At 42.1% G+C, this 10,909-nt stretch overlaps 1 protein-coding gene and 1 long non-coding RNA gene across 2 annotated transcripts; one reads left to right on the forward strand and one right to left on the reverse strand.

The window, feature by feature from the left end:
- Nucleotides 1-1,258: 1,258 nt before the first annotated feature.
- On the forward strand, nucleotides 1,259-1,939 carry LOC142244241 (uncharacterized). The gene is made up of 3 exons (XR_012724486.1): nucleotides 1,259-1,512; nucleotides 1,624-1,718; nucleotides 1,799-1,939. It is a non-coding gene; the product is annotated as an uncharacterized LOC142244241 (long non-coding RNA).
- A 3,113-nt stretch (nucleotides 1,940-5,052) lies between these two features.
- LOC142244243 (uncharacterized) lies at nucleotides 5,053-9,103 on the reverse strand. Its single transcript, XM_075316442.1, has 4 exons — nucleotides 9,027-9,103; nucleotides 6,700-6,841; nucleotides 6,260-6,407; nucleotides 5,053-6,176 (listed from the first exon to the last, which is right to left on the reverse strand). The coding sequence occupies exons 1-4, from the start codon at nucleotides 9,075-9,077 to the stop codon at nucleotides 5,408-5,410; spliced, it is 1,110 nt and encodes a 369-aa protein (XP_075172557.1). The 5' UTR covers nucleotides 9,078-9,103; the 3' UTR covers nucleotides 5,053-5,407.
- Nucleotides 9,104-10,909: the final 1,806 nt, after the last annotated feature.

Genomic DNA, 10,909 nt, shown 5'->3' on the forward strand with positions numbered 1-10,909 from the left:
TTATTTCTCTCTGCGGAAATCTGAAACAGTAGAGAAGCAGACCAGGATGGCTTTTTATCTACACTGAACAACTTTTCAGCTTTTCCATTTTCCAAACACATCTTGTAATTTATCCAGATCCAGTTTTCTACATATTCATCATCAAATACAAGTGTGGCCTGTAGAGCATTGTGTTAAAGGAAATGTGCCATCAGAAAATGACCTATTGTTCAAATTAGGTTTATGTGTTAAACATTGTTTTTTTTTTACGTTGCAATCTGTATTAAAAATGAAAAAAATAAATCTTACAATTTTCACACTAGCTACTGGGACTTTTTAAAACTTTAAATTCCTATTGTTTCAGGAAAAAACACATGTACATAGCAACACTGCTCATACAAAATGTTATGCACGTTTGTATTCCAACACGGGTAACAGGAAAACAAAGCCTGTTAGGGAAATTATCCGATCTATAAGATCATATCGTTGCCATTATTATTATTGTTTGAATTTGTTACACCTTACATTCAGATTTAGAGTGAAGGAAATAATTATTTGATCCCTTGCTAATTTTGTAAGGTTGCCCACTGACAAAGACATGAACAGTTCTATAATTTTAAGGGTAGGTTACTTTTAACAGTGAGAGATAGAATATCAAAAATAAAATCCAGAAAATCACATTGTATAAATTATATAAATTTATTTTCATTTTGCAGAGAGAAATAAGTATTTGATCTCCTACCAACCTTTTAGGCTATGTGCCCACGCTGTGGAAAATGCGCGGATTTTGCCGCGGATTTCTCGCGAAAATCTGCAGCTCAGGCACTTCCCAGCCATTTCTATGGCATTTTGGAAATGCTGTGCCCACGCTGCGGATTTTTCCGCAGCGGATTTCGTGCGGATTTTGATCCGGAAAAATCTGCAACATGTCAATTATTGTTGCGGATTTTCATCCGGATTTTGGCTTTAAAATTGGGAAAAAAAATCCGCATCAATTCCGCGGTAAATCCGCGGCAAATCCGCACCTTTGAAAAGGTGCGGATTTTGCGGGAAAGCTGAGGATTTTGATGCAGAAAAATCCGCAGCTACATTCTCCCGTGGACACATAGCCTAAGGCTATGTGTCCACGTAGAATGTACCTGCGGATTTTTGTGCCTCAAAATCCGCAGCTTTCCCCCAGAATCCGCACCTGCGGATTTGACGCGGATTTGACGCGGATTTGACGCGGATTTGACGCGGATTTGACGCGGATTTCGATGCGGATTTTGATGCGGATTTTGATGCGGATTTTGTCCATTGTACTCTACTGTGTTTCTGAATAAAGCTTAGTCTGTTTTGAAGGAAAAAAAAAAGGCTCTTTATGTCATTTCCTGTCCCAACCCTCCTTTCTTCTCCATTATCCATTTTGTTAGCAGTCTCACAAAGTGTGCTTATTTCAAAATGTCCAGTGAAAGACAACAACCACGGCTGAACAATGTAAACAGGAATCTGCTGATATTGACAGCACTACGTATCCTACGTCGACGAAGAAGAGTATGTACCATGTATACTATTTTTTATACGGCTTTTTTATGTATCCTACATTTTAACATATGTAATGTGCTTGTTATCCATGACACTGAAAGAGTTTTTATTTCATGCTAGGCACAAATTCGTACTAAGAAGATGTGGGTGCACCCCCTTATCCTTGAAAGGACTTCTAAAGGGCATTTTGCTGTATTATATCAAGACTTGCGAAGGTTTGTATTTTTTAAACTTTATATCTGTTTTTTTCATCCCAAAAATAAAATTTTATTTATTTTTTTTAATTTTTTATTAGATATGAAGACAAATTCAAACAATTTTGCCGGCTTTCAATACAAAGTTTTGATAACCTCCTTGCCATTGTGGGCGACGATTTGAGGAAGCAGGATACCATCATGCGTAAATCGATTGCTGCTGAACAACGGCTGCTCATCACCTTGCGGTACGTAGAGTCAAATAAAAATAGACACTGTGGCATGACACCAACTCACTGTCTGCAGTCCCGTACATATTTTAAAATGTGATATATATTATTATTATTTTTATTTATTTATAGAGCACCATTAATTCCATGGTGCTGTACATGAGAAGGGGGTTACATACAAAATACGTATACAAGTTACAGTAGACAGACTAGTACAGAGGGAAGAGGGCCCTACCCTTGCGGGCTTACATTCTATAGGATTATGGGGAGGAGACAATAGGTGGGGTGTAGGTCAGGCGGCGGCTCCGCACGGTGGTCGGGCGGCAGCTCCGCACGGTGGTCGGGCGGCAGCGAGTTCATTGTAGATTGTAGGCATTTCTGAACAGGTGCGTTTTCAGGTTCCGTTTGAAGTTTGCAAGGGTAGGGGATAGTCTGACGTGTTGAGGCAGCGAGTTCCAGGAGACTGGGGATGCTCGGGAGAAGTCTTGGAGTCGGTTGCGTGAGGAGCGAATGAGAGAGGAGGAGAGGAGGAGATCTTGGGAGGACCGGAGGTGACGTGTTGGAGTGTAGTGGGAGAGTAGTTCGGAGATGTACGGAGGGGAAAGATTATGCACAGTTTTGTAGGTCAGCGTTAGAAGTTTGAATTGGATACGGTGGAAGATTGGAAGCCAGTGGAGGGACATGCAGAGGGGAGAAGCGGGGTGGTATTGAGGAGAGAGGTGGATAAGTCGGGCAGCAGAGTTAAGGATGGACTGGAGAGGGGCGAGCGTGTTGGCAGGGAGGCCACAGAGGAGGATGTTACAGTAGTCGAGGCGGGAGATTATGAGGGCATGCACTAGCATTTTAGTAGATTGCAAATTGAGGAAAGGGCGGATTCTGGAAATATTTTTGAGTTGAAGACGGCAGGAGGTGGTGAGGGACTGGATGTGTGGTATGAAGGATAAGGCAGAGTCAAAGGTCACTCCGAGGCAGCGAACACTCCGAGGCAGCGAACATATATATACAAAGATATATACTGAAATACATGATTTTAAACACACTCAATGTGTACTTTCAAATTGATGTGTTTAAATCTATTGTCTATACATTTAAAAAAAAAAAAATACACATATATATACATATTTTTATATATATATATATATATATTAAAATTTGTATATAAAATGGATGTTACATGATGTTTGTAAATATATATATATATGTAAATATATTGTAATATATATATATATCTATCTATATATGTGTAGATATTAAAACAGACATATTTTCCCATTCTTCTTGGTCATACTGTGGTTATTACATGTAACGCAGGGCACCAACTCCTGTGGAATTGAAAGGCTTGAAGGACTATTTATTCAGGTTCTTAAAATGTACCTGTTTAACTTTTATTTGTACTACAAACAAACCTCTGCTCGACATTCTATGAAACAGCCACATCCTCATGATCTTTAAAAAATTGGTGTTTACTAACGGCCATAACTGCTGGCCATTTTAATTTCACGTTGAATGTCCTGTCAGGGCCCCTTTTTCCTTGCCTTGTAAGCCATGATATGGCTTCCTTTGAATGTCAGCTGTTCAACAAGCCTTTGTATGTCTAAAAAAAAAAGTAGCCCATATACACATTTCATTTGTCTGTTCTTCAGTTTGATCACTTTCAAAAGGTACATGTTTAGAAACATAAAGTTTGTGGGCTATAAAAGCTAAAAGTGAATTCATGATGTTAAATCAACTTGAACAGTTTGGTTCTGTTCTGATTTTAATTTTCCCTTTTTTTTTTTTTCCCTCCCTCTTTTGTTTTGCAGATTTTTGGCCACAGGAGAGAGCTACACATCACTGCACCTCCAATTCAGGGTTGGTAAAACAACCATTTCCAGAATTGTGAGGTGCACATGTGGCGTTATCTGGCAGAAATTGCAGCCCATCGTGATGCCTTCGCCTACCGAGGAGACTTGGCTGCAGGTCGCAGCAGGCTTTCACGATGTAGCCAATTTCCCAAACTGTATAGGTGCCGTTGATGGCAAACATGTTAGGGTTCAACAGCCACCGCGATCAGGATCTGTTTTCTTTAATTATAAGAAATATTTTTCCGTGATCCTCATGGCGGTGGCTGATGCCCATTACCAATTTGTTGCCATTGATGTAGGTGCTTATGGCAGTACTGGGGATTCTCGGGTGTTGCGATCTTCTCAGATTGGGCTGCAAATTCTTCAAGAAGGCGCTACGCTCCCAGCCCCACGACCTTTGCCGGGCTCCACAGATCCAGTTCCCTTTGTGATGGTATCGGATGAGGCATTTCCTTTGCTACCCAACCTGCTGCGCCCATACCCACGAAGAGGACTGAATACCCGGCGGAGGATTTTTAATTATAGGCTGAGCCGTGCACGAAGATATGTGGAGTGCACCTTTGGGATAATGACAAGTCAGTGGAGGATCTTTCACACAGCCATCCAGTTGGATGTCCGAACAGTGGACACGGTGATTAAGGCCTGCTGTGTACTCCACAATTACGTGCGTAAGTACAGCAATGAATTAGTGGAGGATACACAGCAGGCCTTACTCAATCCAGTGGTGAATGTGTCTTCTGGTCGGCCAAACAGCTTGGGTGTCTGGGTGAGAGAGACCTTCACTGATTATTTCATGAGTCCTGAAGGTGCCGTGCACTGGCAATACTCCTGTGTTGGTGATGTGCAGCCGGACCAGCAGAACTTGGCGTGATACAATAACCATGTTGATTAAGATGGAAGTTGACAAAGAAATTATTGTTTGCAATTTTTTGTCCATCATTTCTTGAAGTTTGTCTACAATTTTAAAATAAAATTTTCTGTTATGGCATGCTGTTGTCTGTGTTAATATTTGTCCGAAATGTATTGATAATGCTGTAAAACTTGGTGTAAACTGCTGCCTCAGTACATTTTTTTGTGTTACATTTTCATAGACAATTTGAAATATATTACAAGAGTTATTTGCAAACACTATCCATGAACAATTTTCGATGTTTGCAGCTATATCCTAAATTTAGATAACAATCGAGGTGATTTTGGGTTTCTTTGACTGTGGACCATGTAATGTTAAAGCACCAATACAACCAAATGTTAACAATTTTTTATTTTAGAACTGTGCAAACAAAATAATTAAGTGCAAAAGTAGCAATGAAAACATTGACATTTTATATAAATAATTACACAAAATAATACTTTTTCCGTATAGTGTCGGAAAAGATAGTGAAATATCCTTGTGTTTTTCAAATACAACATTAAAAAATAAGACACCCAAACACATAACAATAGGATAAGTTGAGCCCTCAGTAGAGGTATAGTGTAAGGGCAACGTATTACAGATGAAATAATACGTTGCCCTTACCCTATACATCTGTATCGGGGGCCAACTGATCCTAGTGTTATGGGTTTGGGGTTTTTTTGGGCTATTTTAATTAGAGTTTGGCTAATTTGAGAACCGGCTATTTTTTTGGAAAGAAAATGATCAAAGGTGGAATAAATCTTGGCTATAACTATAGCCACACATTGGCTCAGAACCCCTAGCCATGCTTTGACCCGATCGATCAGGGATCTGGGTTTGAGTACCAGAACCCCCCTCAACCACAGATGAATGATATACCATTCTCTGTTGAGAGTAGGCTGTTGGGGGTGTTTGGTAATAATTTGGCATAGGTTCAGGCCGGGACGGTGCACGTTGCACTAGGGTTGCAGGGGCAGCCTCTGCATCCCAAATTGTTGTAAGGCCATTATCTATCCTTGCCAAGGATGGATGTGGGGAGTCACGTTCAAAATGCTCAAACAGTGAGCACATTGCTCCCATCAATGTGTTTTTCTTTTTGGGATTCATTGCCTCCATCCTTCCTGCAAAACTAGACAAAAATTTAACTGTGTCACTTTCATAGGCACTTTTTTTAATAAGATTGACTGTTTCAAGAGTCAGCTCATCCGAAACATCATCTTCACCAGATTTTGCTAGCAGTCTTCTCTTATTTTTCTTTTTACGACCAAGTGCAAAGCGAGTCGATGGCACCGGTTCATCAGACCTGGTTGACAATTGCCCCTCCTCCATGGCAGAGTTCGCAGAAGTTGTTGGCATGTTTTCTGCTGACTCTGAGGCCCTGTAACAACTGTTTGAGGCACTGGAAGCTGCTTCAGGGTCCCTGTGTGCCACTGGCTCTGTGTCACTGCCTGGCCCCTCTCGATCTTCAGCCATGCACTCAGCTTGGGGAAGTGGGTTCACATTTCCCTCGGTGCTGTAAGTGAATAAAATATTTTTAATAAATAGAATAAAAAACAAATTTAAAAACATATATAAACTTTTTAAAAAACAGATTACCTCCTTAATCTGCGACTGGTGGACAGGAATTGTAATTCATAGTAATATAGACACTTTTTTGCTGGTGACATACCACTCTTGGAACTGTTATGTATGAATTTGTAGAAACGGTCTTTGACTGTTCGCCAGCGTTTGCGAACATCTTCTTCTAAAAATTAAACAAATAAAAAAGATGAGCCAATGACTCCATAGGCCATGTCAACCATTTTTTGTCTAAAAAGTATTCAACATCAGTGTTTGTAATAATCCACTTTTTTTTTTATTTTAAAGATTTAAACAAAATTTACGTTTTGTCTGCCTTCTCTCCTACTTTTCTAACCCACAAGATCCTTTATTAACACTGATTTAGTGGGTGAACATGCACGGATTTACAACAATCATGTTTTAATTTCACTAAAATTGCTTCTGGTTTGGAACTTGTTCGGAGTATACAAACTTACCAATTTTCCGCTGGAGGGAGGCCGGGGCACTTTCAAAAAGTGGAAAAAGCTCATTCACTATTCTCTGCCAGCACCTATGCCGATATTGCCGATCACTATATGCGGGGTCAATCGGGTCCCATATAGCGGGCATACTCTCAACCTGTAATGTGAAACATATGTTTATAGTGCATGATTTTGCAAAGTAGATAAATTCCAATAATGCCAACAATAGGAACAGACATCATCCAAAATATACAGTGTACACTGGCTAAGGTACTATATTATCCACTGCATCCCCACGATCAATAACTTTTTTGGCAGACCAGTGTATATTGGCACGTTTTGCACATTTCTTTAGATGGAAACGGATTTCCCCACACAGATTAATATTTATTTAGTATTATCGATTTTTTGGTTTGTTAAAATGTTTTAAACAAGGGTGGCACGTTATGTGACCTATGATTCTGGGCTAATAAAGGGGCAGAAATGTTTAAAGGGAACCTGTCGCCATTTTTGTTTTTAAAAAGCTGCGGGCAACACCACTGTGCTCTTATATACAGCGTTTTAACAGACTGTATATAATAACCCAGTGGTGGTGGCCGCATCTTACAGCCAATAAATGTGTTGCCATGTTCCCTTTCACTGGTATTTTTACCCCAAAAAAAAAAAATGTGCTCCGCTGTATTTTCACTGTCCAGCCCGATGCAAGCAAGCAACTGAGGGCTGTGCTTCTCAGCGAGATAAGGCTGAAGCATTCTCTGCCCCTCCCGCTGAGAAAAACAGTCCTCAGCTGCCCCTGAAAATGGCGGCTCCGTTGTGGAGCGCCATTCTCAGGTGCTGCACCGAGGCTCATCCAGCTGCCCTGATGCATTTGGCTGGCTGGGTAATCTGAAGGGGTTAATGCCAGTTTTGTGCAAACTGGCACTAAGCCCGAGGTTCATAATGTCATGCCTGTGTAGACACGGCCATTATGAACCTCCGTTTGGTAATAAAGAAAAGAAAAAACATTTTTTAAAAATTTTTATTTGAAAGCAAAACACACACACATCCCTGATTGCCATCTTTATTACTCCCTGATTTCCCCGACGATAATCCATGACGGCTCCGATGTGCACCCGGCTGACCCGGGCTCTGACGTCAGAGCCCGGGTCAGCTGACTTAATTCGCGAGCGCGGGCGGGTCAGCTGACTGCACACCGACCAGCTGATGTGCCGGGCTCCGATGTGAACTCATGTGACCCGGGCACGGACGTCAGCCGGTACCAGCAGACGGAAGAGAGCTTTGCAGCATCTCAAACACTGATGGCTGCTGGGACCGGCTGACGTCCGTGCCCGGGTCACATGACTGCACATCGTCAGCTGACCCGCCCGCGCTCGCGAATTAAGTCAGCTGACCCGGGCTCTGACGTCAGAGCCCGGGTCAGCTGACTTAATTCGCGAGCGCGGGCGGGTCAGCTGACTGCACACCGACCAGCTGATGTGCCGGGCTCCGATGTGAACTCATGTGACACGGGCACGGACGTCAGCCGGTACCAGCAGCCGGATGAGAGCTTTGCAGCATCTCAAACACTGATGGCTGCTGGGACCGGCTGACGTCCGTGCCCGGGTCACATGACTGCACATCGTCAGCTGACCCGCCCGCGCTCGCGAATTAAGTCAGCTGACCCGGGCTCTGACGTCAGTGCCCGGGTCAGCCGGGTGCACATCGGAGCCCGGCTCGGAGCCGTCATGGATTATCGTCGGGGAAATCAGGGAGTAATAAAGATGGCAATCAGGGATGTGTGTGTGTTTTGCTTTCAAATAAAAAATTTTAAAAAGTGTTTTTTCTTTTCTTTATTACCAAACGGAGGTTCATAATGGCCGTGTCTACACAGGCATGACATTATGAACCTCGGGCTTAGTGCCAGTTTGCACAAAACTGGCATTAACCCCTTCAGATTACCCAGCCAGCCAAATGCATCAGGGCGGCTGGATGAGCCTCGGTGCAGCACCTGAGAATGGCGCTCCACAACGGAGCCGCCATTTTCAGGGGCAGCTGAGGACTGTTTTTCTCAGCGGGAGGGGCAGAGAATGCTTCAGCCTTATCCCGCTGAGAAGCACAGCCCTCAGTTGCTTGCTTGCATCGGGCTGGACAGTGAAAATACAGCGGAGCACATTTTTTTTTTTTTAAAATGAATTGTGAAAAAAGACCTGGGATCCTGTTTTGCCAGCTAAAAGCAAGCAGCCTGTAACTAGCTGCTTTTAGCTGGCAATCCAGAGTCCGGAAAACACATGAAATAAAACACACAAACACACAAGTAGGGAAATAAAAACAAGTTTTATTTAACCCTATACAGACATACTTACCAACTGGATGAGCTTCTCAACATCTAGCCGCATACGCTCGTACCAAGACATTCTAAGCACAGCCAGGAATACACTGCCACTACACTACACTACAAAATGGTGAAACTTCCTCTTCCTGAAATATCCTACATCACTTCCTGCGGATTTGTTTGCGAAATCCGCACCAAATCCGCAGGAAAAAGAGCCTGTGGGAACAGACTTGCGGATTTCTTGCGGATTTTACACCTTGCATTGACTTGCATGGGAAAAATCCGCACCAAAATCCGCAACAATAATTGACATGCTGCAGTTTGTTCCGCATCAAAATCCGCGGCAAATCCGCAGCGGAAAAATCCGCAGCATGGGCACAGCATTTCCAAAATGCCATTGAAATGGCTTGGAAGTGCTGCTGCTGCAGTTTTTCGGGAAATCCGCGGCAAATCCGCGGCAAAATCCGCGCAAAATCCGCGGTAAATCCTGTAGCGTGGGCACATAGCCTTAAATTGTCACCTGTATAAAAGACTCCTGTCCACAGAGTCAATTAATCAGTCACACTCTAACCTCTACAACATCGACAAGACCAAAGAGCTTTCTAAGGATGTCAGGGACAAGATCATAGACCTGCAGAAGGCTGGAATGGGCTACAATACCAGAAGTAAGATGCTGGGTGAGAAGGAGACAACTGTTGGTTCAATAGTAAAAAAATGAAAGAAATATAATATGACTGTCAATCAACATTGATCTGGGGCTCCATGCAAAATGTCACTTCATGGGGTATCCAGGATCATGAGGTAGGTGAGAGATCAGCCTAAAACTACACAGGGGGAACTTGTTAATGATATCAAGACGGCTGGGACCACTGTCACCAAGAAAACCATTGGTAACACATTAAGCCGTAATAGATTAAAATCCTGCAGTGCCCATAAAGTCCCACTGCTCAAGAAGGCACAAGTGCAGGCCCATCTGAAGTTTACCAATGAACACCTGGATGATTCTGAGAGTAATTAGGAGAAGGTTCTGTGGTCAGATGAGACAAAAATTGAGCTCTTTGGCATTAACTCAACTCACCATATTTGAAGGAACAGAAGTGCTGCCTATGACCCAAAGGACACCATCCCTACTGTCAAGCATGGAGGTGGAAACATTATATTTTGGTGGTGTTTCTCTGCTGAGGGCACAGGACTACTTCACCGCATAAATGGGACAATAGATGAAGCAACAGCAAAATGGAACCGACCAGGGGAGATAATTTGCTAGATCTGGTCCTGTCAAATAGACCGGATACAATTTCAGATCTACAGGTCCGGGAGCACTTGGGCACCAGCGATCATAATATGGTAAGCTTCGACATAATATTCAATAGAACATTTCAAAGGGGGAATGCTAAAACCTGGAATTTTAGGAAAGCTGATTTCAACAAATTAAGGGAAGAGCTTAAATGTGTAGATTGGGACAGAGTCATGGTAACTGGGGATACTGAACATAAATGGGGTAAGTTTAAGGATATACTACTAGAGTCCTGTAAAAAACGTATACCCTCTGGTAATAAAATGTCCAGGAATAAAAAGAAACCACTATGGATAAATAAGACTGTACAAAGTATAATAAAACAAAAACAAAGGGCGTTTAAAATCTTAAAGGCTGAGAATACAGAAATAGCATTGCAGGAGTATAAAGATATCAATAGGCAATGCAAAAAAGAAATCAAACAAGCAAAACTAGCTACTGAAACAAAAATCGCCAATGACATTAAAATAAATCCCAAAATCTTTTATAAATACATTAATGCCAAAAGGAAAACAAAGGATAGTATCGGACCCTTAAAATATAATAACAAGTTAGTTATAGAGGACAAACAAAAGACTGAGATATTAAATAGGCATTTCTCATCTGTATTCACCAAG

Source organism: Anomaloglossus baeobatrachus, chromosome 6 (assembly GCF_048569485.1).
Source record: "Anomaloglossus baeobatrachus isolate aAnoBae1 chromosome 6, aAnoBae1.hap1, whole genome shotgun sequence".
NCBI lineage: Eukaryota > Metazoa > Chordata > Amphibia > Anura > Aromobatidae > Anomaloglossus > Anomaloglossus baeobatrachus.